This window comes from Drosophila teissieri, chromosome 3L (assembly GCF_016746235.2).
Source record: "Drosophila teissieri strain GT53w chromosome 3L, Prin_Dtei_1.1, whole genome shotgun sequence".
Taxonomy (NCBI): Eukaryota; Metazoa; Arthropoda; class Insecta; order Diptera; family Drosophilidae; genus Drosophila; species Drosophila teissieri.
The window spans coordinates 11,557,407-11,585,067 of record NC_053031.1 but is presented as its reverse complement, the minus strand read 5'-3'; the positions used below and the strand labels follow the sequence as shown (position 1 = coordinate 11,585,067).

At 47.3% G+C, this 27,661-nt stretch overlaps 6 protein-coding genes across 8 annotated transcripts; 3 read left to right on the top strand and 3 right to left on the bottom strand.

The window, feature by feature from the left end:
* Positions 1 to 78: 78 nt before the first annotated feature.
* LOC122615851 (CCR4-NOT transcription complex subunit 7) lies at positions 79 to 4,600 on the top strand. Of its 3 annotated transcripts, none has more exons than XR_006325877.1 (5): positions 79 to 469; positions 1,927 to 2,267; positions 2,327 to 2,744; positions 3,575 to 3,764; positions 4,007 to 4,148. XR_006325877.1 is itself a non-coding variant. In XM_043791002.1 (5 exons), the coding sequence occupies exons 3-5, from the start codon at positions 1,930 to 1,932 to the stop codon at positions 4,130 to 4,132; spliced, it is 882 nt and encodes a 293-aa protein (XP_043646937.1). In that variant the 5' UTR covers positions 84 to 469; positions 1,074 to 1,291; positions 1,927 to 1,929; the 3' UTR covers positions 4,133 to 4,600. The 3 variants fall into 3 exon arrangements, 2 of the variants coding, with proteins under 2 accessions (XP_043646937.1, XP_043646936.1); XM_043791002.1 differs by lacking the exon at positions 3,575 to 3,764 and adding an exon at positions 1,074 to 1,291 and having other exon boundaries at positions 84 to 469; positions 4,007 to 4,600; XM_043791001.1 differs by lacking the exon at positions 3,575 to 3,764 and having other exon boundaries at positions 85 to 469; positions 4,007 to 4,600.
* A 306-nt stretch (positions 4,601 to 4,906) lies between these two features.
* On the top strand, positions 4,907 to 9,566 carry LOC122615947. The gene is made up of 5 exons (XM_043791135.1): positions 4,907 to 5,992; positions 6,051 to 6,204; positions 6,267 to 6,631; positions 6,691 to 9,002; positions 9,067 to 9,566. The coding sequence occupies exons 1-5, from the start codon at positions 4,970 to 4,972 to the stop codon at positions 9,293 to 9,295; spliced, it is 4,083 nt and encodes a 1,360-aa protein (XP_043647070.1). The 5' UTR covers positions 4,907 to 4,969; the 3' UTR covers positions 9,296 to 9,566.
* A 359-nt stretch (positions 9,567 to 9,925) lies between these two features.
* On the top strand, positions 9,926 to 11,278 carry LOC122616912 (viral IAP-associated factor homolog). Its single transcript, XM_043792502.1, has 2 exons — positions 9,926 to 10,066; positions 10,235 to 11,278. Exons 1-2 carry the CDS (start codon positions 10,061 to 10,063, stop codon positions 10,949 to 10,951), a joined length of 723 nt encoding a protein of 240 aa, XP_043648437.1. The 5' UTR covers positions 9,926 to 10,060; the 3' UTR covers positions 10,952 to 11,278.
* LOC122616911 (tubulin polyglutamylase complex subunit 2) lies at positions 11,268 to 12,420 on the bottom strand. Its single transcript, XM_043792501.1, has 4 exons — positions 12,279 to 12,420; positions 12,050 to 12,217; positions 11,727 to 11,995; positions 11,268 to 11,641 (listed from the first exon to the last, which is right to left on the bottom strand). The coding sequence occupies exons 1-4, from the start codon at positions 12,349 to 12,351 to the stop codon at positions 11,276 to 11,278; spliced, it is 876 nt and encodes a 291-aa protein (XP_043648436.1). The 5' UTR covers positions 12,352 to 12,420; the 3' UTR covers positions 11,268 to 11,275.
* Positions 12,421 to 12,801: 381 nt separating this feature from the next.
* On the bottom strand, positions 12,802 to 17,458 carry LOC122617785 (anoctamin-5). Its single transcript, XM_043793772.1, has 12 exons — positions 17,281 to 17,458; positions 17,026 to 17,207; positions 16,013 to 16,963; positions 15,809 to 15,954; positions 14,951 to 15,531; positions 14,604 to 14,821; positions 14,374 to 14,538; positions 13,958 to 14,311; positions 13,795 to 13,894; positions 13,334 to 13,730; positions 13,187 to 13,277; positions 12,802 to 13,128 (listed from the first exon to the last, which is right to left on the bottom strand). Exons 1-12 carry the CDS (start codon positions 17,456 to 17,458, stop codon positions 12,802 to 12,804), a joined length of 3,690 nt encoding a protein of 1,229 aa, XP_043649707.1.
* Positions 17,459 to 19,919: 2,461 nt separating this feature from the next.
* Positions 19,920 to 27,478, bottom strand: LOC122616610. Its single transcript, XM_043792133.1, has 12 exons — positions 27,450 to 27,478; positions 27,310 to 27,386; positions 26,985 to 27,250; positions 25,100 to 26,920; positions 24,805 to 24,969; positions 24,551 to 24,730; positions 24,319 to 24,483; positions 24,079 to 24,267; positions 23,820 to 24,005; positions 23,565 to 23,756; positions 22,755 to 23,501; positions 19,920 to 22,331 (listed from the first exon to the last, which is right to left on the bottom strand). Exons 1-12 carry the CDS (start codon positions 27,476 to 27,478, stop codon positions 19,920 to 19,922), a joined length of 6,429 nt encoding a protein of 2,142 aa, XP_043648068.1.
* Between the last annotated feature and the right edge of the window lie 183 nt (positions 27,479 to 27,661).

Sequence of the window (27,661 nt, the reverse complement as noted above, 5' to 3'; positions counted from 1 at the left end):
GTAGCTTAAAATTAAATACAGCAAAACGCAATTATATTTATTATTTCAGATTTCGAATCACATATGCATATGTACAAAACTCAAAATTCAGAAACGGAGCCCACTATAGTGGCAAAACTATCGATATTTGTAGAATTTACACGTTTTCCAGCACTGGAATCGAGAGACAAACGTTTACCCACACTGCCGCAATCGCGAACATTTTTTTATTATGGCACTTGCGCGGCTCACAAACAAAATTCGCTGATAAAAGTCCATTGGAAGCCTTTGCCGAACGTCGAGGACTCAGTCAATTGAAGTGTCCGCTTAGAAAGATCGCCGCGCAGGAAGCGGAAGTGCCCCAAACAGCTATTTTTCCCGCCGCTTTCTCCCCCATCACCCCCCGCAAAACAAGGGACGCCGATCGAAACATTTAGTTTGTGCAAGTAGCTGAAACCGACACGGTCGGCCATCAAATATTATGAAATGGGTAAGCTGCGAGGGTAACAACGAGTGGGTCCACGGATTTTCACAACGGTGGGCCGATTTCCACAGCCTTGCGTTTCCATGGCAAGTCGAAAATGAACTGCAATTGCAAAATGCATCTTCAATGCCGCTGCATGTGTGTGAGTGTGTGTGTTCGGTGTGCTGCGCGTATGTGTGTGCAGTTTTCTTGGGGCGTTTTAACTGTTATTTATTTAGGTTTCGTTTTCCGCCAAAAGTCACATTTTCACATATTTCTTGTCTTGTGGAGGAAAGCCTGCACTGTGAACCCGATTTCCAAATGGATCGAAGTTCCCAGTCTGTGTCACCTGCAATTTCTAAAAACTTATTGAAATCACCGGCTTGCTATGAAATGACTTACGAATTCTAGTATATTGTACATATAAAGCTGTAAATAGTGTTTATAATACTTGAAAATTGGAAAATCCCACCAAAATTCTTTGTCATACAAAAGATTAAGCGTGGGGAATGTTTTTTTCACACTGTAGTCATAAAATAAGTCATGTTAATGCTGTTTAACTCCAGCATCAGCTTTAAATTGCTGGCCTAGTGTTATCTGAAAGTGTGTTAATGAATGCGATACGTTCTAGGCCTAATAGTGTGTCCTGTAAGGGCAAATTGAATTGTACATATTCCGATACCCCTGCATTTGGCATTTGATCAGAAGCATTGATCCCCCGAATCAGAGCTTAAGACTATTCTATTCACCCAAGTGGAACTTGTTGCTTGAGGCTTGGTTGTAGGTCAGTGCGAAGAGGTGGCTGATCCGGCGGCGAAAGGTGCGCACCAGGCGACGTCCGGCGACGATGTAAGTAGCGCCCATCGTAAACCCCATCACTCCTCTCCAGTAACCACCTCCAAGCAAATTTTCAAAAATCGTTTCCTTCACTTGCCTTGTTTCGATATTATTTGATTTTATGTTGTTCCCTCGTATCAGCAGCAAAATTTGAGCACTTCTAACATCGAAATTGGCCAATCTTCAATTGTGAACTCCTGTTTAGTTGCGCTATCGTCTTTATCTAATTGGACCAGCTATTTTGTTATGTTGCTAACTCTTACCTCCACACAAATACACAAACACACAAAACACTGGGATAAGTCCTTATCTATGAAAATATTCCAAATCGGTAACCTTATTCCGATAAATTTGATAACCAAGCACTGTAAACAACAATTAGTAAAACATCACAATAATCAAAGGTTTCATTAAGCGTGTAGATCTTCTTCATGTTGCTTGAATCTTATAAATCTGCATTGGGCAGCATTTACTATGCTCCATACATTTTTGAGACTTTTTTGGACCACCAATCATTGCATTAATGGCAAATACTATTAATTGGCATCTCAAATTTGGGCCAAACATACACAAACAAGTAAACACTTTGATCCACTGAAATTTGTATATATTACAAGTAGTTTGACCAAAACCAATACCTTTCCCAGACAATGCCCTCGGCCATGAGTGGCGCGGCACATGCCCACATACCCAGCAACGAGGAGTGCGGCATCCGCGACGTGTGGAAGCATAACCTGGAGGAGGAGTTCCGCACCATACGGAAAGTGGTGCAGAAGTACCACTATGTGGCCATGGACACCGAGTTTCCGGGCGTGGTAGCACGTCCCGTCGGCGAGTTCCGCTCCACGGCGGACTATCATTACCAGCTGTTGCGCTGCAATGTCGATCTGCTGCGGATCATTCAGTTGGGCCTGACCTTCATGGACGACGATGGAAAGACACCACCCGGCTACTCCACCTGGCAATTCAACTTCAAGTTTAACCTCAGGTAAAAGTGTTCTGTTCATACTCTAATGGGGGGTCCTACATTTTTGTTTGTTTCCCTAGCGAGGACATGTATGCGCAGGACTCAATCGATCTGCTGCAGAACTCCGGAATTCAGTTCAAGAAGCACGAGGAGGATGGCATCGATCCCATCGACTTCGCCGAGCTGCTCATGTGCTCCGGCATCGTGCTGGTGGACAACATCAAGTGGCTGTGCTTCCACTCCGGCTACGATTTTGGCTACCTTCTAAAGCTGCTCACCGATCAGAACCTGCCGTCGGACGAGGGTGAATTTTTCGAACTGCTGCACATCTACTTTCCCAACATCTTCGACATCAAGTATCTGATGAAGTCGTGCAAGAACCTGAAGGGCGGTCTGCAGGAGGTGGCCGATCAGCTGGAACTGCGGCGCGTGGGCCCCCAGCATCAGGCCGGCTCGGATGCGTTGCTGACGGGCATGGCCTTCTTCAAAATGCGTGAGGTACAGCACACAAATGATTTGCACTTTGACCCAGAGACGCCCGTTGTACTCTTTACCTATCTGCTTGAGCACACCATGAACATAAAGCCGACGGTCAGCCGGATCGACCTGCTGAGCCGTCCGGCATACATCGGTGGCTGTCATCCCGACGAATCGGCGATAATCAGCAGTGGCAACGGCACAGGCAACACCAACTGCTCCGATCAGCTCACCTCGAGCGCCTATACGGTTACACCTCCCAATACTCCCGGCTTGGCAAAGGGCAATGCCTCATCGCTGGCCCAATTGCACTGCGTCTACTTCGAGTAGTTTCGGACTATTAGACAGCATTGGTGTTGCCCTGCATTTGCCACTGCTAACGTAACTTGCCTCCGCCCATCATCATAATCATTATTCATTAGGTTTAAGGTATTTCATGGTTGTCACAACGCATTTTCATACATAACTTATCTATGTACTTAGTAATTGTAGCCTGCAAAATAAGCAGAACCAGTGCCCCAGAATTTATGAATGAATTCCATAATTTGAAGTGTTCTTAGTCAGTTTGGAACTGTTAAACCCATGTGAAACATGTTTAATTAGTTTTAAAGCCCGCGATACGAAATGAAATGAGAAAGATGCTGGATTCGAATGGAAAATTAAATGAATTGGAATTAATTTTCTTTAAATTTTTATTTGCATTCTTTGGTGTTTGGGCATGGCATATACATACATATCAGTGCTTGTTTGAATTATTATGGCATCTTTTAATCGTTTTCATGTTAATTTTAAGTTGAATTAATGTTGTTCATTTATATCGAATTAACAAATTATTCTTTTGTAATTTTAAGCGCTTTGCTGACATATGTTTTCACACGGTTCACTGTGTGTATCAGCGTAGCAAGACCTTTACCTTCTAGAGAACTGCCGAATAGTTTTGAAATAACAAGAAAATTGCAGAATAAAACCCACTCCCATACTAACAAACATAAATATGAAAATTCCTAGTATAAAAACCTCATCCAATCACATCGGTGTACGGTATGTAACAAACCCCATTTACTAGTAGGTCTCCCCAATTGGGGTTACTTTCTAAGACTTTGCTGCTGTAGACATATTTGTGCTTTTTTCGCTTTGTAGGACCGAAGAGAACTGGCTCGCATTGGTACATCCTATACATACCATACCATTTTTAGGAACTGCTTTGTAAACCGTTGTGCTGTCCCATTCTAAATACGATCCATTGTTTTGTACTCGTCTAATGGAACTTAAACTCTTTTCAGATGTTCTTTGAGGACAACATCGACCACGCCAAGTACTCCGGACATCTGTACGGCCTGGGCACCTCCTTCATCGTCAACGGCACCAACTTCCACGAGAGCAACGGCGAGACGAACAGCGCCTCATGATTCGTACTGATGGGGAACGTGGTCGTGCACGACAGGAAGTTCGAGCAGGAGGATACACCGGGTCCGTCGGCATCTGTGCAGGCCACACCACCTGGCCAACTACTCCTAGCCGCAACAACACCCTTGCAGTAATCTGTCAGCACTCACAGATCACTCCCATTTATGAACAATTACCCCGTTGGCCATAAAGCTACTTTCTTGATGTTCCCACACAAGTTCAGATGAAAAACCAACCATTCAATACAAAAACATGGCATAAACTAATTGTAAATCGCAAAGATATCAGAAACCTGCAAAAAACTAAAATAGATTCAATTTCAAATTCTGTATGTCTTAAATGTGTTACGAATACAAAACTAAGGTATGTAACTAAGCTAATACTGTAAGCCAATGGGCGAAGCATAGAATATTGTGTATTTGTAAAAACAACAACAAAACAATATATTAAAAACTTTTTAATTTAGTGTACATTTTGAAAACGTGCTTTTATTTGAAATGGGAATGAAAATCGTGTTGGATTCTCTTTAGTATTAAACAAAATTTTAAATCTTTGCACAAACCTGTGAAGTGAAATATCTACTGTTTTATAACCGAAAGAGAACTGTATCCAAATATATACATATATATAATTCGAATAGTTTTCTTGGGTTAAAAATCAATAGTGGGTTAATAGGGATTACCCCAAAATTTTGAAATATAACGGAAATAAGCCATGGTGGCAAAATATGGATTTTTGTAAAGCGGAGGTGCGGTCACACTGAGCTCTAGTCCTTATGTTTTGTTTGCCTTAGTTAATGGAGAATATCTTTTAGTTTTTGAGTATTAAAAGCCGATTCGATGGCAACTGTGGCTGAATGCAATCACAGCGTCTTCGACCTGGTCACCAAACTGGCCACAATGCTGGTCGCGGAGGAGCTGGCGCCAAAACAACCCACAGCTGCGTTGGTGGCCAAAAGGCGCTCCAAAATTTATGAATCTCTACTCCGCAGTGGAACGATGCCCTCCCAGGACAAGCTGGAGTTGCTCCACCAGGTGAGCAGCGAGGTGGCAGAGAATCCCAAACGAAAGGATAGGCTGCTCAGCTTCCAAAATCTACTAGAAAAGCAAGGGAAGGCAGAACCCCAGGAAACGGAGGACAAGGATGCGGAAAACCACTCCGAAGTGGTGATAAAACGTCTAAAACCAGGCCCACTGCAGCTACTTGAAACCACGGAGCCTCTGCCCAAGGAGCAAGTTCATCCAAAGGCCTTGCTTGGCATTGATCAGATGAATCGTGCCCTGAAACCCCTGCAGCTACAGCCATACTCCGATCTTCTCACGAGTAACCTGAATGGAAAGCCTCCGCCAAAAAAGGTAGGCCCCAGGATCATACCATCTGTTGTAACCCGCGTCGGATTAGCGGAGTCCATGACACGGATGAGAAATGACATGGATGAACCAATGCAGCCACCACCCCAATTGCCTGTGCTCGCTAAAAAAGTGACAGCTCCGCAGGAAGAACGACCTTTTGTGGCCCAACCTGGACCGGAGAAGCACTTCATTTCTGATCACATGATGACCAACGAACTAAAGCTGCTCCGGAACAAAAACCTGGTACTTAACTACATAGATGAAGCAACGCTAATCGATCACCTAAAGAAAGCTGCAGGTGGTCTTCAATCGTTAACGTTTCCTAGTCCGCCGGCAGATAAATTGAAGTTGCAAATCAGACCCAACACAACGTTGCCCACTTTGCTGCCGGAGGTGCTGGCGGATTTCGCAAATCACTTCCTTCGCGCCGGCTGCGCTTTCAGGCGTTTGAGTGCCCGCACCAAATGTAATAGGAACACCGAAAAGCGGCTGGAAAGGCCCCTAAGTCGAGTGAGATTGAATACCTTATTTTCTGTAGCATGTTTTATGAACCAATGCATTCTTGCAGGCCATGCGAGAGACCATTATAGATTACCTAGCCACCACTCGGGAGTTCTTCCTCTCTTTGCCAGCCGATAGTCTTTCCCAGCTGCTGACCGACTCACTTACAGCGATGCAGTTACTCTATCAACTGGATAGGATGTTCGAGAATGAACCGAGATGTAAGACTGCTGCATTGCCAAATTATTTCAAAATTAAACCAATTTTATAAAAATTAATTCAGTAAACCTGGACACTGGGATAACTGGCTCCTTCCTGTTGAGCTCCATCTGGCTGGCCATTGACACGTGCGGCAACAGTGACTTCCTGCAGCTGCTCATCTACTTGTTGCGCTGCATATCCCAAACATACTTTGTTCAGCTACAGAGATGGATCTACCATGGTGAACTGGACGAGTCGGTCAATGAGATTTTCATTAGCCGTTGTCTGAACACTTCACCGTCGCTTACAAACGAGTGCAGCAAGGAGTTCTTCGACAAAAGCTATCAAGTGGACAACGAGGCGATTCCAGAATTTTTAGCCGGCTGCGAACAGGAAATTTTTCAATGTGGAAAGTACAACCAGGTGCTAAGGGCATATAACGCTCAGGTATGAAAAAGATTATTCAAAACGCAAATCCATCTATAATGTTTGTTTCTTTATTTTAGCACCCCGTTTTTGAAGTGCAGTACCCGGATATAATGGTGTGCCTAACGGAGCAGCAGCTCAAACAGATGCGCCGCAATCTGGTCGATAAGTATGCCATCATCTATCAACGTTTTGGATGGTGCAGCATGCAAAGCATTTTCGAGGAGCGCATGGCGACAAAACGTGTATTTGCCAATCTCATGGTGAAGCGAACGCAGGCCCATCTGGACGCCTGGGCGGAGGAGCAGCGTGAACTTCAACTAAAAGCGAATGCACAGAAAAAACTGTTAAACGATCAGTTAAACGCAGAGCAGGAACGTCTTCAGCAAAATCGCTTAGAAAAGCGGCGTCAGGACATTGTTAATGAGCTCGCATTTCAGCGGGAATGCGAACGGATGGAGGATAAGCGCCTAGAGCTGGAAAAACAAGAGTTGCAAAAGAAAGTTATGCAGCTAGCAGCTGAATTGACTGTAAGAAGAAAACAGGAAGTGATCAGTCCTGACCAAAGCACAGTCAGCGATCTCAGTTTTGCTTCCTGTTTCGAGGGACCAGATTGTCTAGCAGAATCAACGTCTGATAAAGATGATGCAAATACAGAAAAGTTGGACGAAGAGGCAGCAGAACAATTGGATAAGCCATTAGATGACCCATTGGAACAGCCAGGTGCTGAAGGACAAAAAGATCAAGCGGATGTAGATGTGAACCAACCATGTGGAGAACTTCCCAATGTGGTTCAATATCAACGAAGTCACTCGGACGTGATGAATTCCAATGAGCACCCAACCACCCAAACAGAGTTCAATCGAAACCGCCAGCATGGTCTCTCCTCTGACCAGTTTCAAGAGTGTCATGCTACGGTACACCTACAACAGTCCGACTTACTTAAAACCACTGTCAGCACGAGTTCAGGATTGCACGCTGAACTTCCTCCGGACATTAATGCTAATCTCAATTGTCCGGACACGGAGGAGTTGACCGAACTACAGCGAAATCGCTTGCGCAACGAGCATCACGACGGCTTCGTCAGTTTTAACTCCACCGAGGATGAACACACCCATCGAATGCTATGCCAATTGAACTCAAATACGGAACGTGCCAGAAATCGGCGACGGGTTATGGACAGCGAGTTCGGTGTTACCCTGGGTTATAACAACAAGGATAAGGGAAAAAAGGCCACGCCTTGTCTGCCTCTAGAACTCGACAAGCTTCACGTCGAAGTCCCTTTGGCGGTGCTAACTCCAATGTCCACCACTTCCGATGTTGATATTGGTGAGCCGTCACCTAGGGAAATGCCAGAAATAGCTGACACTGCTAATAATAACAATGCTGGTGGCAGCAGTGAATATTTGTCTCCGGAGTCACCAAAACCCCATCTTGTAATTGATAATCCCCCCAGCTCATTATCGAAAGCCATTAAACCGGGTTTGGTTTTGCCCACGTACTTTAGAATGGAAAAGGAACCCAAACAGGACAGACATCAAAATGTTTCCACCTTGCCTGAGGCTTGCAATCCTTTTATGGCCCGCCGCTGCTTGCAGCTTTCCGTAATGGCGCCCGTTAACGCACACTACGCTCTTCTCCGAAATGAGGTCCTGAGGATCTTCCAGGAGCAGCGTATCTACGAGCATTTCCGCAAGCTAAGAAACTATTTCTTCCTGTTGGACGGTCAGTTTGGAGCATTACTGACGAGCGATATTCTAGGAAGAATAAGGGCGGGCATTGAGCCCCGCAGTCTCTGCCAGAAGGGCATCCTTGATACCATTTTAACCAATGCGCTGGCTGCTTGTTCGGCGGATGAAACTACGGTCTCACAGAATCTCACTCTCAATTGTACCACCATCCCGGATACGCTGAATTTCCTGTCCGTGGAAGCCACTTCTATGCTGAAGCTGCACTGCAAGATTGATTGGCCTCTAAACCTGGTGATCAGCTCGGAGACGGTTTCAAAATATGGTCAGATCTTCGGGTACCTACTGAAGCTGCGTCACGTTAGCTTTGTGTTGGAGGGTACCTACGAGTACCTGCAGCAAATGGGCAAACTTCTTGGCCCGGAACTCCGGACATGTGCCCATTTCCGGCACTTGCAGATGATACGCCACAAGCTGTCGCACTTTATGACCTCGTTTCAAACGCATCTGGTGGCCAAAGCTCTGCAGTCCACCTGGAAGAGTTTCAAGGAGGAGTTGTGCTCAGCCGATTCCATTGAGGCGTTGTACAAGCAGCATGTTGCCTACTTGAAGCGGGTGGCCTTCCTAGCACTGTTAAATCGGCGCAGTGCCAAGGTCAAGGAAACCATTGATAATATCCTAGTGATTATACTACGCTTCTGCAAGTAAGTTAACTTCTTAAATAGTCTGCATCTTTCATTTTTAAATTTAAATTTAAACGATTTTTAGAGTCATTCAGTCGCAGTCTTTTATTCTGGATCAAAATAATCACTTTGCTCATCCCCGCTTTAAACGCCTGCAGCAGGAGGAGGCTGAGTTCGAGAAATTCATGCAGTATCTCATCTATTTGGGAAACAAGGCGGCCACTTCTGGTTACCAGGAGGAAATCGGTGACCTGATTTGTATTATTAATTTTAACAACTACTACAAGGTATCTGAAAACACAACTGGTTCTTAAATCGAATATGGAAAGTGCTAGCCAATAATTGTTAGATAAGGAATTTCTCTTGCCATTAAGCTGAGCTTAGACAATTTTAAAATATTAATGCATGCATGCTGTCTCTGAAATGTAAAGCTTCGGTAAAGAAACTCAACTGCAACTGCCTTTAGTTTGTTTTTTTAGTTTTGGTAAACAATTTTGTTGTGTTAATTTAATATTAACTTTCAAATAATCGGCTAATTGAAAAATAATTTATTTAGTACGTAACTTATAATAAAATTTTAACTAAATGGAGATAAAAAATTAAAAATGAACCTGTATGTATCCATATTACATATAAAGGGTGTTTAAGAAAAACAGAAGAAAGAAAGTAGAAGAAAAGTACCTTACTATTTTCAAAAATGCAATTACAAAAATGGAAAGTAAATATTGTAATATAATTGTAATTGTGTCTTTATGATTTTGAAAACAGTTGATTCGAATTTATGAATAAATGCTTATGAATGGAAATCTTAATATATTTTAATTCAATAAGGACTGTCAAATTGTGTTTTATTTTTAAGTCAGCGAACATTTTCTAACTTAACGCGTATAAAATATCGCTTACGCTACCATCTCTAAGAGACCGCGCGCAAACGATGTATCGGTAATCGCTCCATCCCTGGTCATGAGTCACTTCGTGTAGAATAATTCAGTTTTATTTTTAGTTTATAAAAGCGGTGCACGCGATCAGCAATCTTATATATTTAAGTAATTTATTTCATCGAATAATAATCAATAAAAATGCAGGTAGGATGGATTGTCATAAGCAAATTGTATTTATTATCCGAACAACAATGTTTCTCCAATTGGATAAATGTGAATGTGGGTGTGTTTTTGGTGCATCCAAAAATAAACTCCATATTTGGTATTGAAAATGATGAATGAAAAAAACTCACGTGGCCTTGCTCTCCGTAGGACCCAAACGAAGATACCGAGTGGAATGATGTGCTCCGTGCCAAGGGAATCATTGGGCCCAAAGCGAAGGAGGCGGAGATCACGGAGGATCAGATCCAGAAGCTGATGGACGATGCCATCCAGCGGCGCACAGATCTTCCACTGAATGAAGGCCAGCGGGACAAGAAGATCGATGACATGTCGCTGGACGAGCTCGACGAACTGGAGGACTCCGAGGACGAGGCTGTTCTGGAGCAGTATCGCCAGCGACGCATCGCCGAGATGAGGGCCACCGCCGAAAAGGCGCGATTTGGATCTGTTCGCGAAATCTCTGGGCAGGACTATGTGAACGAGGTGACCAAGGCCGGCGAGGGAATCTGGGTGGTCCTCCACCTGTATGCCAATGGAGTACCACTGTGCGCACTGATCCACCATCACATGCAGCAGCTGGCCGTCCGCTTTCCGCAGACCAAGTTCGTGCGCTCCGTCGCCACCACCTGCATACCGAACTTCCCCGAGAAGAACCTGCCCACCATCTTCATCTACCACGAGGGATCGCTGCGCAAGCAGTACATCGGTCCACTGGAGCTGCGCGGCGACAAACTGACCGCTGAGGAATTGGAGTTCATGCTGGGCCAGGCGGGCGCAGTACCCACCGAGATCACGGAGGATCCACGGCCGCAGATCAGGGACAAAATGCTTGCCGATCTGGAGGACAAGAGCTCGGACTTTTACTGAGTCATAGCCCAATCATAACTCTCATCCAACTTCGTGTTCAGTAGGGTGGGTAAATACTTTAGAATGAATCATCCAGTAAGGCGCAATCCAAAATCAGCATTTGGATCTTTCATGCGGACTCACTTAACTAACAAAAATCAAACTTTTGAACGTAATGTAAGCTTATTAAGTTTACATTAGTAAACTTCCACTGTTTGGAGCGAACCTTATTGATTTATATATTACCCACCCAGTCCTCAGGAAGTTTCCTTGCACGTTTTCATTTCATTGTTTTGTAGCATTTATGTACCCTCATAAATAAATTGTTTACTTTTCTACAGAAAGTCACTTATTATGATTTTGTTTGGTACTGCTAGCTGTTGCTTTTGCCACGCTTTTTGGTTTACCACGGAAAATGTTCGGATCGATGATGTTGTACGGATGCTCGCAGGCGGGATTCAGTACTCGTCCACGTCGTGGCTCGTGCTCCTCAAGGAGATGAGGTGCCAAGAGGAGAAACAGCTGCTCCGTCCAAGAGGGCAGGCCACAGGTGGAGAAGCACAGCTCCCAGTACGGCAATCCCAGGTGCGCGATGGCCATTCGAAGGTATTCACTAAAGGTGTCCGCCAAAAACTGCCAGCTGAGGGTGCTCAGCTCCAGCAGATAGAACTTGGGATTGTTGGAACTCGTGGATTCGTACAACATACACACCTATCAGAGGGATATTTTGCAATAAATCAAATGATCCACAAAATATTCCTTCTCCCATGCGTCTGGACTATATTAAAGTACCCACCTTGGCCACCTCGTTCACGTTGTTGATCTCAAATATTTTTGACTTGGCCGTTATAATAGGCGTGGCATTGCCCCACTTGTCTTTTCCGGTGGCAATCGGAGCTGGAAGGGATTGTGAACTTCCGGTTGCTCCCACAACATCCGAGTTGCTATTGGGCAGAGCCGTCGAAGTGCTGGAGTGGCTCGATGTTGTTTCTATGTTTTCCCGTAGAAGGGTCACCTGGAGCAAGTGCGGGAAGTGGATGTGCCCCACGCGCCTTATATCGTTAGCTGGAATTAAAGTGATATAGAAAAGAAACCAGAAACTACGAAGACCCCACTCACGAGCATACTGGTAACTCCAGTTCAGGATAAATCCATCCGACGATAGGTAGAACTTCTTCATATCTTCCGGGAGATAGACGCAGTGCCTCTGCTCCCAATTAACCACCTGGCAGGCATTCAGAGGTTGTCGTCGCTCCAACGTCACATTACATACCCTGGGCACATTGGCTGAAAGTTTCGGAGGACCCAGTCTTACAGGACTTTAATCTGTTGATGGTTTCATACTCACACAGGGTCCTTATCAGACCAAGGGTCAAATTTTCATAAAATGCATCCTCTGGCGATAGCTTTTTGTTCATCATCAAATAATTTATGTTTCAGAATAAATTCTGTTAAATTTATACGTCAGACTGTTTTTCCACATATATAGACAAGCTGTCACGGTATAAACAAAGTCACTTAGGATTGGTTGTTGTGGCAACGGTGCGTATGGTTGATGCCATTGAGTTCAAAGGTAAGAATTTATATATGCTAAATATTAAGAACTAAATACTCACTTAAACAGTAATGCAAAGATTGTAACTAATTAAATTTTCAGACAACATTGAAAATAATTTATTTACATCACTTATTTTGCGATTAACCAACAACTATAAACTGTGGAGCTTTAACGACAATTACACATAAAATACCATGATTAAATGAATTTGTAAAGGAGACGAGTATTGGTATTTGAATGAGGATAATCTGCTGCTGCTGCTGCCTCATCTCTTGCTCTGTTCCTGGGCCTCACTTTCGGCCTCCTCCTCGTGTCAGGAAACCTCCCAAACCGTGGATTCCACAGACCTTCGTGGACGTGCGGCCACCTCCACGTGGGCGTCCAGTCCATCGCTTAGCCGACTGAAACGGCGGGCCCAGCTGCCTCGGGCAGTCACCGTGCTGCCGGCTATCGACGCCCGGTTGCTGGTGTCCCGGAACAGGCTCATAATGTCCTGGCTGTCGCCCTGAGCCCGCTTGATGCCGTGCTGGTACTTGGCCTCCTTGGCCAGCAGCTGCTCCCGCTGCATTTGGGTCTTCACCTCGGATGGAACGTCCGGAATGATGAACTGCATGATGCCAGTTATCACAAATACCACGTGCTGGAAATTCGACATATGAGTTCATTATCGTTATAGGATTCCTATATGTAAGACGTACCTCAAAAACCACCACAAAAGCCAAGCGGGCAGCAAAGACATGCCAGTAATGGGGACTCAGTCCATAAGGCTCGTAATCCTTTGGCCCATTTCTGAATGGATACAGATGAAGTGGTGCAAAACAAAAAGTGGAGTTGTAAAAACCTACCTATAGCCCCGATATTGGCAGGTGTCGGGATCTTTTTCGCTGACCGAGGCACCCCACTCCTCCTTGTAGTCCGAGGTATTGAAGATGGACAACGAGTGCTCGATGTAGCCAGCCAAAGTGTGGGTTTCGGAATAAACAAACTTGTACACCATGCGGGGTATAAAATCGCTCGTGTAGGCAATCACAAAGGCGTTCGAAACGACGGCCGTGTAGGTGATGATCCGGAGAATACCGTACCAAGCTCCAATGTCCTCAACCCGCTCTGCCAAGGGACGTCTGGCCTGAGTGACCATCTTGTAGGCATCCAAACGGATCTCGGCCACGTTGTTCAGCAGGGCGAAAAGCGGCGCCAGTGGAAAAGCAGCCACAAACAGAGTGACAAAGCCGTATTGCAGAACTGGTGGCAATGGAGTGGGTTTAACCATTATATATGGATATCTAATATATTATTAGGTGCTCACTCATTTCCAGGTACTCATCGAACAGGGCCAGGCGTCCTGGGTCCTGCATGTGATAGTCCTGCTCCCAGGCCATATGCAAATGCGATTCATCCTTGGTGGCCTAAAAGGGATTAAGATTAACATGAATCTCCATGTATTATTGCCATGAAGCAGCAGGACCCACCTGTTTATGCTTTCGCTGACGCCACCAGTTCCAAAACTTGGGGAAGAGGTACTCCATGAAGTTGTTCCAGCACTGTTTGCCGACCATAATGATGGCCAATTGGATGCACAGCTCGGATAAGCAGCCCGCCGGATCGCAGATATCATTCTTCAGCCGGAAGAACTCACTTTTGCGGGCTTGATCATCTCCGGGATAATCGAAGAACCGCCCCTTAAAGAATGCAATGTAGATGAGCGAAGAGTAGAAGTTCATGAACTCGAAGAAGAATATCTTGAATGTATAGGAGTCCTCGTATTCCGTGTGCGTGCGCGGATTCTCCAGATTGGTCAGCTTGATGGCCATGCGGTGGTAGATCTGGAAGGTAAAATTAGGTAGTTGCTGGTTTTTAATGGCGCATTTAGAAAATGTAGTCCTACTCGTGTTAGTATCATAATGACCACCAAATTGATTAAGGCAGCCGTGACACTGGTAAAGAGTTTGGCGTGCTCCTTGACAAAGAATCCGCCTCCTCCATAAATAACAGACACCAGAGTTATGCGATAGAGAATGGTGCCCAGCACGGCAGAGAGGACCACAGATATCTACAAATAGTTTAAAGCTCTATTAAGCTCTATTGTAAAAATAAATATAACTAAGTATATCGCACCATAAAAAGTACTGCACTACCGGTAATTACAAATCGTATGGACCTGTTCCAGGTGGACATGTAGGGTTCCTTTTCCCGCGTGACAGGATTCATGCGAAATGTGGTGGCATTCGTCTCGAATTCTGGTCGGTTCTCCTCGTCCATATCGACGTTGTGCAAGTCCCACTCCCAGACTAGAACCGACTGTTTGCGTTTCCAAAGCTCCAGGAATGTGGTCGCTGATAAGAGATACAAATGAAATCAAAAATTGGCTATTGAAAATAGTTACCTTAAAGACTCAATAAGAAACCGATGCAAATTATTTATAGAAAATGAAAGAACAAAGGTAAGGATTCCGTGATACCTACCCCAGAAGGACATAAAGATGGCGAAGAATACCGTCGAGGGATTGTCAAAGAGATAGGTGAGCCGTGAAAAGAGGCACGACTCCGAGAGTCGTTGGTAGCTGCATGCCTTGTCGCAAAGTGGGCACAAAGTAATGTTCCCCGTGCCATACTCATTGCAAATCTCCTTGCTGGGCGTGTTGTCCTCCGACTCCAGAGTGGCCAGTCCGTAGATGAAGCAGAGGGTGCCCACCACGGCCGGATAGACGAGCATCTCCGTGTAGAAGCCCAGCCAGCAAAAGTACAGGGCGATCTTGTCGCCGAAGTACTTGCGCACCAGGCACAGCGGCTGCTTCTTGTACCACTGGGAGGGATGGGCCCACGTCTGGTAGAGAACCCGGCGGTCCAGCGAGATGCCGCTGGAGTGGGGTCGATCGTACCGCCCCTCGTGCAGCGGGAAGCAGCCCAGGTAGGTGCCGTCGTTCATCAGCCGCCGGATGCCGCTGCGGTCGCTCTCGTCGAAGGGTGTTCGGATGAGCACCTGCATCACCATCAGCGATCGTTGGGCACTGGTGAAGGCAGTGGCGCGGTCCTTGACAATGAACCTGAAGAGGGCGAAATTAAATTCCATATAAATTATTCATTTTGTAAAATTCTATGAGCTATAATACGAGCTATAATGGTATACACTTGTGCTTTATTGGTTGGCATACGTATAATTGATATTAAGTATACGCAAGAATTTATAATCACTTTAATTTAGTAGGCAGGTGCTTCGGAGTCAAGTGCTTAAAAATCATCTAAAATAGCAATTTAAATCCCATGCACCAATACACTCGTTTTTATAAACTAAATATTTTTCCCAAACATGATTCTACTTACTGCTCCTCCGGATTGCCATTGGCTGTTGCCGCCTTAAATGTGGTCTCTCCCTCCAGAAGGGTTTGGTCCAGCTGAATCTTCTTGGTCAAGCGCTGCCACACATCCTTCCAATATTGCACATTCCTAAGTACAACATTCTCCTCATCCTTTAAATAGAGAATCATTCAGATAATTTGTAGTTGAATACCATACCAAAATGCTCACCCAAGATGGCTTCACGGATATGGTGATGAATCTTTTCACGGGCAGCTTTAGATTCATGACCTCAGCCAATCGTGTTTCCAGCCGCCAGGGCAGATGGATCTTCAAAAAGAAGGTCTTCTCGTTGAAGGACTGCGACTTGTCCTCCAGCTCGACCTCGAGTCCCTCCTTCATGAGGTTGTCCATGAAGGAGCGTCGGTTATCGCGACGCTTGGCCTCCGCCTCAGTCATGACGCCCAGGTCCTCCTCCTCCCAGGCCAGCACCATGTCCACTTTCCGCCTGCCATCTCGGAACATCAGTGACTCCGGATCCAATCCCTCCCGGTCCTGTTTGCTGACTCTTCTCTCGTCGCCGGACTCGCCGCCCAGACTGTTGCTTTTGCTGGCCTTTCGACTGCCGTAGTAGCTTCCACTTACGGAACTCGCTGTGTCCGAGGCCTTTCTTTCCGTGGGTATAAGTTGGCGATAGCCGAATTGGTCGGGTAAAACGTTGGAGTGCGAGGACTCCATTACCTCATAGGACTGATTCACTCGGTCGGCGGAACCCAGCGTGGGACTCAAGTTTAGACCCAGGTTCCTCCGCATGGCGGTGCCAGGTATATCCTCCTCATTATTGCCAACTATCTTGGGCCCAAAGGCCTGCGTGGGACTCGGTTCCGCGGACTCCGCTTCCAGATGCGTGGGCAGTGGCATGGCTATCGAGTTGGATTTGGGGAACAGGGGATTGCCATTGCTGGTCCGCATCACCGAGGAGTTCAGCCACTTTTCCGTGTAGACAGCGGATCCGGCCCGTGCCCGACTGGCACTTAGCTTGGATTTGGGCGGAATCGGAGTGGCGGGTTTGCTTGGGTCTTCCACCGGAACATTATCGCTCCCCTGGCAGCTATAAACGTTATCTATCGGATCCGATTCGCTTTGCCTGGGCTGCAGATCGGAGTCAATTAAAGCCCCCTCCTGTCGTCACATAAGGTTGAAGGTTCAGTAGCCTGGAAATGTTAATTCAATAGCAAACTCACCCCGTATCCCATTAATCTTCCTGCCACAATGCCACTATCCTGGCTAAGTCTCCGTGGTCGCGGCTTCGTCTGACTTCGGCGGCTCATGCGCTCGCTCTTGGCGGGACTGGACATCACCTGCCTGGTGGTGGTGGGATCTGGGGATTGTCGTGGGCTTCGCAGCGTTGGCACCGAAAGGAATCCTGAAGGGGTCCACAGCCACCGGTTACGTTTACTCGGTTAATAAATTCAGAAGCCATAATCATTTCTACTCACTGGGAAACTGAAAGACAGACTGCTCGCTGAACCTGTCGCCCTCCCGGGCTGCACTACCAATGAGATCCTCCCGTGAGTTGGCCTCCGTTATGGGGGCGGTGCTCTCATCCTCGACGCTGTCGATGCGGATCTGAAAGATGTGTGACCTCTCGCCGGACCTTCCTTCTTGACTGCTCATCGTCTTCTCTCTATGGCGTCATGGAATCCTGTGGATGGGCGGCAGGTCATATGGGGCCACTTTTCAATTTGGCCTAGTTCGGAGCACCTGCTCCGTTACCCATGATAAACTATTTAAAGTGACAAGTTCGGAAACTTGCGGGGGAACCATTCGTGGGGACTGTCATTCAAGACTTGTCATAGCAGCGCATACTTTTATCCCCCGATATTCCAATGGATCCAATGGGTCCAATGGGTGCATTAACTATTCATGTATGTTTATACTACTGGCCTCGGACAGGCCATTAATTTATACCCCGAAGAGTATTTGTATCTTCATTTGCAAGCGCGTTCCAATCAAAAGGTGAGCTCGGCCACGCATTTGACATTGACCCGCGGAAGGTGTTTGTATAGCCCGACAAGGGTTCCATTGGGTTAGCAGTGGGGGGACGGGGGGAGGGTAAAACTACAGCCATTGGGATTAATGCCTTCACATTTGCTGTAGTGCATTGTGGGAGCGAGTCCAGTTGGGTCGCCAAATGCTTAGTGGGGCAGAAGCAAACTTGTTGCTACGAGTGGTGACCACTTTCCCAGGCGGGCCAGGCGAATGACAATAGTTCTAAATAATTGCCCTAGATTTGGTATTGGGATATGTGTAGTGCCATGTGTGGATGTGGCAATGGGTGGTGGTCAGTGGACTGCCACTGGACGACAGACAAACAAAATCCAACTCGTACCTGGATCACTAATAAGCGTGCGACGGACGTCCTGGAAATGTCAGCGTTCGTTGGCAGTTGTGAAAAGTCCCATGCCATTGAAGTAATCACAACAATTGAAGGTTTATTGATTTGCTCCTGTCGCTTTCAAGCACTACTCGCATATGGATAATCGATTATTGATTGCCGTTTCTATTCATATGCAGCTGGGCTTCAATAGTTTAATTTATCTGCTATATCTTTTTCACTTTCACCAAAAAAAAGATCGTTTAACTGCAGATCTGCTGGCCACTTCACTCGATTGCAGAATTCACACTTCGAACTGGCCCACTTTTATTGATTTTGTGTGGCTTGTAATTATTAACTTTCAATCAAGGTTCACACTATCCAAGCACACGCTCGCACGTCCATCCCGACCACTTCTAATGGCCATTTACTCTGACCCTGTACGCTGCGCTTACGGCGTACCGCTCACCACGACGGTTCCCGACCGATTGACCGACCAGGAGCTATGACCCTCTGGCCAGGACAGTGACACCCAGGGACAGATAGCTAATCACGGTAGTACTCGCAGTCGTGGCTCTCGCGGTGGGTGGTGGCCCATTGTGGGAGGAGTACTGATTGTACCTACGTGGAAACCCATAAAGGCGCACATTAAGTGTCCGGGTCCCATGGGACTTTTTAAAGTTCAGTTCAGTTACAGTTCCGTTGAATCCTCCCTGTCTAGGAAAATCATCTGCGATCAAAAACAAATACAGTCAAATGTAAGTATAGTTGGATAGAAAGTACTGAATCAAAAACGCTTAAATAATGGTACTATAATGATTTATTGAATGATCATTGAATAAAGTACCTTTACCATTAGAAGACAATAAACAGAATCTGCACTTTCCCATCACTGACCAAACCAAAGTTCACACCCACTCTAAAGGGGCATGTGGCACATGCGGACGCTACTTTTAACACGAATATCCTATTAATAAGGTATTTGACTCGCTGTTGCACGAGGTTCTTCGTGCTGACTTTCTAATTTTAAATTAGGCCGACCACCGAACCAACGTTCTTTCTGACCACCATATTGATACTCGTAGTTGTGAGTGACGTCAGTTATTCGTAGGCTCCTGTATACTTGTAGGCCCTATGGTCGTCATGGCGTTTTGACTCCCATACATGGCATAGAGGTTGAGAGGTTGACCTATAGACAACATTTATTGGTGGCTCGAATGAACCTATCCCAGGGGAACTCTTCACGATTACTCGGTCAAATTCGTGACCATAAAAATAGAGTGAAATGCGACATTGTGCGCCACCCGTATGGTGTATGGTGTAAGTACTATTATTGTATGGCTGGGAGTCTATTTTGATTGAATGCACGTCATTAATAATTTGAGAACCCTTGCCGTATTTGGTTATTTTCGGGGGTAAGTACGTGCTGATTTCGACGTTTGTCGGTCTGCTTTGTTTTTGATTGACAATATCGTTTAGTTAGTAAAATACAAGTGCGATTCAAGAATGAAAGTAGGTACTTGACATTTATTTGTCTTCTGTGTTGCGTCACGAACTCGAAGTAGACGGCTTTGGTCAGTTTTTGTGGCCTCCTATAGCAACCTATTTAGAGAACTAGGACTGAAACTAGTCTGGTATAAGCCTATTTAGCAGTACAACAAAACCTCCTTCTTCATGCTATTGCTTTTTTAGCAAATGTATTTAACCACCACCATAGGTTTGACTTATCTTATTAGATCAACATCGACCCGAATCATTCATTTAACCCAGATTGTCGGCGATGATCACGTCGTCTGTATCACTTCTACACTGTTGCAGGACATCCACTTCGCAGCTGTTGGTCAACCGGTTGAAGAACTCTCCCTGGGCGCACTCGCCGTCGATCTGCTGGCCATGGACACAGGTGAAGTAGCCCCGGCAGTGGTCCGCATCCCGTGCCAGTTGTCCGTGCTTTCCGTTGCAGACTCCCACTCTCTCGCCGTTCTCCAGGAGGCAGGTGCCATCGCTTTGTCGACAGATTCCCAGAAGGCTGTCGAAGCTCTCGCCATTGCGACATCGCTGGGAGACGGGCTCATCGTCCTCGCAGCTGGTATATCTACGGCAATCGCCCTGCTCCGCCACGGAAGCACCATTTCCGATTACTCCACATATTCCGGCGAAAGAGGTGGGTGCATCCTTGCAGATTCCATTCGTAACTGCCTTCTCCTGACCACCAAGTTCGATCTGTCGGGATTGTAAGGGACTTTCTGTCTGGTTATTCCCATCAGAGGTGATCTCATAGGGCTGACACTGCTGCAACGTGGCATTGAAGAAGTTATCCGTATAGCAAAGCTCATGCCTGAGTTTTCCGGAAACGCAGAGATAAAAGTTATTACAGTTGGCCGGATCGGGCATTAAATAACCATGTTTGCCTTCGCAAACCACCGGATCTGGAGGCACGTGCTGGTTATTGGGATTGTCATCATCGTCGGGTACTGATTCAACCAGCGGACAGGAGCCGTCATCCGTAAGACAGAGTAGTTGCTCCGAGTCGAAAAAGGTGCCTGCAGCACATCGCTGAGCAGTGGCCACTCCACCGGCACAGATAAAGTACCGGGTACAGTCTGTCCGATTGGCCAGGAAGGTGCCGTCCTGCAGATCTCCACAGCCATAAACGTAGCTCACGTTTCCATCCAGCTGACCGTTGGGACACGGCTGTACGGCCAATGATTCCGGTTCGCACGTGGATAGCACCGGATTAAACTGATGCTCTACTGGGCACTCCACGGGAAAGGCTAGTCCCTTGACACAGGCGTAGTACAAATTGCAGTACCGCTCGTGAGGGAGTTTAACTCCATGGAGGCCGGAGCACAACTTGGGTGCAGTTTCCGTTTCATCCTGATTGGAAACGTTTCGACACTGGCCATGATCAGCGCGGCAAATCGAGAGCAAACTGTGGAAGTACTGACCCTCATCGCATTGCACCAGACTAGTACCATTCTGGCTGGAGCAGCTGTAGTAGGAGCGGCAATCCTCCGGATGAGCCACCAGCTTGCCATCTTCTAGTCCGGCACAAATCGCCAGCTGGCAGGAGCCATCATTCGGTCGGCAGTATCCCTGGGTGGAGTCAAAGAAGCTGCCAGAGGAGCAGCTCTGCAGGATCGTGGGCACTTGCTGCAGGCACAGGTAAAATCGAGTGCAATCTGTGGGATCGAGCACACTGAGCCCATCCATTTGACCCAGACACTGGTTTTCCGCAGTGAGATCCCTTATCTGGAGATGGCACTGTGACTGTAACTGACACTTGTTGCCATTCCTAGCGAAACTGTGCCCCCTCAGACAGCTGCCCAGATGCCATGACTCCGCCTCACAGTATAGGAATCTCTGAGAGCAGTTGTTACCGATTTGAGCCTGGAGTTCCCCCTCCCGGCAGATGCGCCGCATCCCATTGTCTTGACAGCTGCCATCGCTGGGCACACAGCCCAGCATGGGTTCAAACTGTTCCCTTTCCTGGCAGCGCCTCCGCATCCACTGGCCATCCGAACACAGTTCGTAGCTGTGGCAACTGCCCACCACGGATCTGCTCTCTCCGTTGGAGCAGCTTCCACTCCGCTCCGCCGGCAGGATACACTGGCCCGCATCATTGGGCAGGCAATAGTTGTGCTCCCGACTGAAGTACATGCCCAAGGGACACTGGTGCAGCCACCAGGAGTTGTCCAGGCACATCAGGTAACTCTGACAGCCGCCCGCCAGAGAAGGACGCACAGCCAGGTGCTGGCAGTCTTCGGAGGTATTACCAGCTGACTTGCTCATCACCCAACTGCAAATTGTCTGATTCCTGTCCTGCTCATGACCCCGCGGGAATGGCAGACAGGATCCGATCAATGAGGAGTAGTAGTGCTGTTTCGGACAGTTGCGGAGTCGCCATTTGCCGCCGGAGCAGCGGAAGTACTGCAGGCAATTGCCACTTTTGGCCGGAATCGTCAGGGATTCGCTGATGGTGCTGCAGGTGGGAACGTTCGATACCCTTGCGTAGGCGCAGACCAAGTCATCTCGCGGCTCCAGGCATCTCTGCTGCTCCGGATTGTAGTATCGCTGGTCGGAGCAAGTGCGTCGGCGCCAATGACCATCGATGCACACCTCGTACTGCGAGCAGTTCGCTGGTACCGACCGCTTTTCATCCAAGTTACATATCTAGAACGAAAGAAAAGAAAATAAAAGGCAAGATAAAATCAATCTTATTTATCACACATTGAAATATTACAATTTCTTAAACGACCAACCCTTTACATCAAACTTTTAGTTTTTCTCTGAAAGAAGGCCATATCCACATGTTCCATTCTATAGGCACACATAATAAAAAGCCGAAATGTTTTTAATTCATCAATTTTGAATTTATTGTAGCGCATATATGGTTAGAGTACATTATTGGGTATTTAATACGTATAGAAGTGGAACAAGCGGAACATTCACATAAAACATAACTCATAAATAACAACTAAGGTCGTAGGATATAAGTAAGTAAGTAGGTATATAGGAGTAAATAGAAAGCACTAGCTCAAAGCTGGCCTAGAAGAGTTTTGGGAAGTATTTCTTGAACAAGTTCAGGGACCTTACGTTTTCCTCCGACTCCACGGAACGCTTCTGGATGCTGTGGCTGGCGCACATGCCGAGTTCCGGAGCAAAAGTCTCGCCCTCGCCGCACGGATGATAGGTGACACTAACGCGCTGCGGATCGTCACAGGAGCAGAATCCGGACTTGGTGTTTTCGGCGGCGAAAGGCTCGTATTGGCTTCGCCTCAGGCACTCCTTCAGGTTGCAAGAGATCATGGCCATGGCGTCCTTCAGCAGACATATGCCCTGGGTCTTGTCGAAGACGTGTCCCGTCTGGCAGTGATGGAAATTGGGCACACCGTCGCAGGAGCAGAATCCTTCGGTGGTGTTCTTCGCCTCGAAGGCTTCGAAGGCAGCTCTGTCCCAGCAGCTGGTGTACTCGCAGGCCTCGACCACACAAGCTCCCGCACTCTGCTCGTAGACATGTTCATCCGCACAACTGATGAAGGTGGACACGCCCACAGCCTGGCAACTGCAGTATCCACTGGTCGTGTTGACTGCCGCAAAAGTGGCAGTCACAAGGGCGCGACTGTGGCATTGTCTGCTATCGCAAAGGCCGAGGGCATTGATCTTGGCGCTATCAAAGCAGGCACCATAGAGACTGTTATAGGTTTGGCCCTCTGAGCAGTCCTTGAACACAGGAGTTCCGCTCACGCACAGGCAGAAGCCATCATTCGTATTCAGAGCCGGATATGAGTTGTAGTCATCGGAGCTGTCGCATTTACCGGGCTCGCAAACGCACTCGGATGCCTATGAAACATTAAGAAAATGATTCTGAAATTATTCATTCAGAAGCTGCATCCTTTTACTTACAGCCCGAACTGCGCATCGTCCCTGCTCCGCATCGTACACCATCTCGGCGCTGCACTGTACCAGGACCACCTCCCCATTCTCGCATAAGCAGAACTCAGCGGTATCCTCGTTGGCGTTGTTCGTAGGGAAGGGCACGTAGTTGCCCAAGATGGCGCATTGGTCAGAATCGCACAGGGCGGTCACACAGGCATCCTGTAAATATTTCGATATTAAGCTAAAACTGATTGATCTTGATGTTTGGCGGACATGTCATACAACAATCGTTTTGCAGATTCCCAGGAGGGGATCAAATTCCTCGTTTTCGTCGCATGGCTGATAAACGGGAAAGCCGCTATCATCACAATAGCAGAAGCCGTCCTTTCCTTCGTTGGGCAGATATGGTGTATACTCCGGAGTGCTGTCACATTTTTCAGCATCACACAAGCCGGCAACAGAAGGATCCTGGAGGGAAAATATGAATTTGTTAGAACATTTAGAATCTGTATATTGTAAATCCAAAACTGGCCACACCCACCTCTTCTTCCCTGCACATCTTCAGATTAACGTTATAGACCTCATCGTCGGAACAGGTTTCATACACGGGGCAGGAGTTGACGCAGTAGCAAAACGCGGAGGGCTCATTTGAAACAGGGAAGGTGTTGTAATCCGCAATGTCCTCGCAAACGCCGACATCGCAAGCATTCACTGGGCATGTGGTTTCCTCCTGCAAATATCAATTAGATGGGGTGGAAATATCGCATTAACAATGACTTACCTCAGTGCTGAGGCAGGCACCTAGCTCGGAATTGTATTGCGAGTTGTCCGGACAGCTGCTGTACTTGGGAATTTCGTCCACGCAGATGCAGAAGCCATCGGTACCATCCAAGGCAGGGAATGTTGAGAAGTCCGTCTTTCCTACGCAGCAATCGTGGCAACGTGGCTGTAAGCGGATTTGGAATACATTATGCACTCATGTATGTATTTTGGGACCTATTCTAATGACTCACATCTGGCAGTGGAATGAGGACACACTCCAGCTCCTCGCTATCGAAAGTGTAGCCAATGGGACAGGGAACTGCTATGGGCTCTCCAGCGCGGCACAGGCAGAAACTGTTCGGGTCCTCGTAGTCCGGAGAGATGAAGTACTCCGACTGGTCGTTGCAGACCTGAGGATCGCAGTTTCCGGACTGTAATACGGAAAAAAAACGATGGTTAACGATGGTTTGGAGGTAAGTCGTGATATTTGTGGACGACAACTTACGAAAGTGCAGCTTTGTGAGGTCGCGTCGTAGAACAATCCGGTTGGACAGGATTTAATATAACCACCACCATTCTCGCACAGGCAGAAGGTCGAGGAGTCGTCGTTCTTAGAAGGATACGTCAAGTACTCATTGGTACTGGTGCAAACGGACTGATCGCAATCGCTCTAAATTTGTTGAGAAGAACGAGGTATTAATCTATCAAGTTATCACAAAAACATATTTTCCTAGTGATACTTAACGATCTATTTTCTGTGCAAAGAGTATTGTTGCTCTCATTAAATTGGCTTTACTTACGCTGGCTTGGGTGTAGCATAAGCCCAGGGTGGCGTCGTATCCTGTGTTGACTGGGCAGGATTCAATACTAGCCTCGTGGTCTAGGCAGACGTAAAATTGGCCAGTTTCTCCGGCAACAGCGTAGGTGGTGCCATCACTGGCGGTGGCGCAGTTTTTGGCAGAGCACTCCACGGTAGTGGAGCACTGACCAGTGGCTGAATCAAAGGCCTCTCCAGAGACGCACTGCACCACTTTGGGCACTCCGTCCGTGCACTGGAAGTACTTGGTGCAGATGGGGTGGGCGACGTTGCCGTTGCCGCAGGTGCATGGGTTGATGCACCTGGCATTCACATCGATGGCGCACTCACCATCGGCATTGTACCACTCGCCGGATCCGCAGGTGTGCTTCGTTGCCAGGCCATCCCAGCAGGTCAAATAGCTGGTGCAGTCGGTCGCATCTGGCATCTGGTAGCCATTCGGTTTGTTGGAGCACACCCAGCAGGTGGCCTTGGTGTCCGGAACACAGACGCCGCTGGAACTCTGAAAGACATTGCCATAGCCGCACACACCCTCCACCAACTGTCCGTTCTCGCAGATCAGGTACTTATCGCAGTCGGTCGAGTGGCCCACAATGGTTCCCTGCTGGATGCCTCCCTCGCAGTCGTCCACACTTCGCTTCTGGCGCGATCCGCTCGATCTGTTCTCCGAGCAGACATTGTCGGTGTCCTCGCGGCAAACGCCAACGGAGGCGTCGAAGTAGGTGTCATTGGGGCAAGTGCCATGCTCCCACTGGCCATTGAGGCAGACCTGGTAGGTCCAGCAGTTCTTTCCACTGGCTGGAGGATCTCGGGCATTGCACTTGGTTGTGGTTGCAGCAAGCGCTGTTGAGGTTGTGGGACTCGGTGTTGTGGTGTCTGATGCATTAATGCACACATTATTCACATCCACTTGGCAGCAGTTCAGAGAGGCATTGAAATAACTGCCACTGTTACAGGAAACGGAAGTCCAGTCGCCACTTTGGCACTTGTAGTACTTGGTGCAGTCCTGGGGATCCACTTTGGCATCTCCATCCGTGCAATCCGCCACGCAGCAAGTGTTGTCTACATCAACCTCACAAACACTGAGGGTGGCATTGAAAAAGTTACCCTTGCCGCAGTCCCCAGCCTCCAGGACACCGTCAATGCAGATGAAGTACTTGCGACAGTTCTCTTCATCGGGAATGAAGTCGGCGTTCTTTATGTCACCGCAATCGCAGGATGCCGGAGGTTCAGTGGTCACCTCATCACAAGGTTCAGTGGTGGTGGTTGTGGAGTCATCGCATGGCGCCTCTGTCGTGCAAGTGCCGGGAACACAACCCCAGTTAGTGTCCTCAAAGTAGCTTCCTTCGGGACATTCCTGAGCAGTAGCCGTATTATTGGAGCACACATAGAACACGGTGCAGTTGGACTTATCGGCCACAGCGGACCCATCATCCTGTCCAATGCAGTAGTTAACCCAGCATTGGGAGTTTCCTTCATCGACAGTGCAGGCGTCAACTGAGGTGTTGAAGTAACTGCCCTGGGGACAAGTCGTAAGAGTGGCCTCTCCATCGGAGCACGCATAGTAGCTACCGCAGTTCTCCTCATTCGCCAAAAAGGTTCCACTGGTCTTATTAATGCACAGGTTCTGCCAGCACGTGTTGTTCGTATCCGGTACGCAGGCAGCCAGGGTTTCATTGAAATAGCTACCCAAATCGCACTTCTGTGGATAGGCAGACTGCTCGTCGCAGATGTAGAACTCGCCACAAGCACCACTATTGGCTATGTAGGCTCCGTTCACCTCGGTGGAGCACACATTGGTGGACTGCAGAAGATCGGGAAGAAGTTAGGTATAGCAATCAAACTCGAAATGAGAATCTAAAACCTACCTCAGCAAGTGGAGCTATAAGACTCAGCTTGCAGAGACTTCGTCCTGCGATTGTGCACTTGCCATTCTTGGGGTTGTACTCCTTGCCCGGTGAACACGTCACCGTGCGAACAGAGTTCTTGGCGGTGCAACGGTAGTAGGAGGAGCAGTTCAAGGGTTTTGGCCAGTGCATGGAGAGGTTCCTCGTCCTCCGGTATAAGCATTCGGGATCGGCGGCTCCAACTAGGGCAGCCACTGCAGTGAGTGCCACCACAGTGAGCAGAGTAGCTGGATACGAGAAAAGTAACTAGAGTCCTTGTTACTGTTAGAATACTGCACACTCTCACCTTTCATCTTGTTCACTTCTATTATTCCTCTTGTGATGATCGAGATGTACTCCGCATAATTGCCAAAAAGTTGGTGCCTTTTATATACCTCATTATTTTTGACTGCCAGACTCTAATTGACCCTTATCTCTATCAATTACGTTGATGATGTTAGACACGGCCCTTTCATGTCAATCTAATTGAGGTGTGAACTTTGGGCATTGTAGTTCCTGGAAGTCATCACCTATCGCAGTGTAACCACTCCCCAAAATTTGGTGTTCGGAATTCGCAAAGTTATGAATGAATGTCACGAGCAAGGTCTTGTTTTGCTCCAAGATCACTTCAAAGTTAAAATGAAACCCAGCTAGGAAGA

Excerpts from the sequence above, each read along its gene's own strand:
- LOC122615851 (XM_043791001.1), top strand. Across the intron at positions 2,268-2,326 it reads AACTTCAAGTTTAACCTCAG|CGAGGACATGTATGCGCAGG; the intron begins GTAAAAGTGTTC and ends TTGTTTCCCTAG. Across the intron at positions 2,745-4,006 it reads CCTTCTTCAAAATGCGTGAG|ATGTTCTTTGAGGACAACAT; the intron begins GTACAGCACACA and ends AACTCTTTTCAG.
- LOC122615947 (XM_043791135.1), top strand. The coding sequence starts at position 4,970 with ATGGCAACTGTGGCTGAATGCAATCACAGCGTCTTCGACCTGGTCACC. Across the intron at positions 5,993-6,050 it reads TGGAAAGGCCCCTAAGTCGA|GCCATGCGAGAGACCATTAT; the intron begins GTGAGATTGAAT and ends GCATTCTTGCAG. Across the intron at positions 6,632-6,690 it reads TAAGGGCATATAACGCTCAG|CACCCCGTTTTTGAAGTGCA; the intron begins GTATGAAAAAGA and ends TCTTTATTTTAG.
- LOC122616911 (XM_043792501.1), bottom strand. The coding sequence starts at position 12,351 with ATGATGAACAAAAAGCTATCGCCAGAGGATGCATTTTATGAAAATTTG. Across the intron at positions 11,996-12,049 it reads CTGGAGTTACCAGTATGCTC|CTAACGATATAAGGCGCGTG; the intron begins GTGAGTGGGGTC and ends CTTTAATTCCAG. Across the intron at positions 11,642-11,726 it reads ACGTGAACGAGGTGGCCAAG|GTGTGTATGTTGTACGAATC; the intron begins GTGGGTACTTTA and ends TCCCTCTGATAG.
- LOC122617785 (XM_043793772.1), bottom strand. The coding sequence starts at position 17,458 with ATGAGCAGTCAAGAAGGAAGGTCCGGCGAGAGGTCACACATCTTTCAG. Across the intron at positions 14,822-14,950 it reads CATCTTTATGTCCTTCTGGG|CGACCACATTCCTGGAGCTT; the intron begins GTAGGTATCACG and ends ATCTCTTATCAG. Across the intron at positions 13,895-13,957 it reads GTCAGCGAAAGCATAAACAG|GCCACCAAGGATGAATCGCA; the intron begins GTGGGTCCTGCT and ends AATCCCTTTTAG.
- LOC122616610 (XM_043792133.1), bottom strand. The coding sequence starts at position 27,478 with ATGAAAGGGCCGTGTCTAACATCATCAAC. Across the intron at positions 24,268-24,318 it reads GTGCCTGCCTCAGCACTGAG|GAGGAAACCACATGCCCAGT; the intron begins GTAAGTCATTGT and ends TGATATTTGCAG. Across the intron at positions 23,757-23,819 it reads GAATCTGCAAAACGATTGTT|GATGCCTGTGTGACCGCCCT; the intron begins GTATGACATGTC and ends AAATATTTACAG.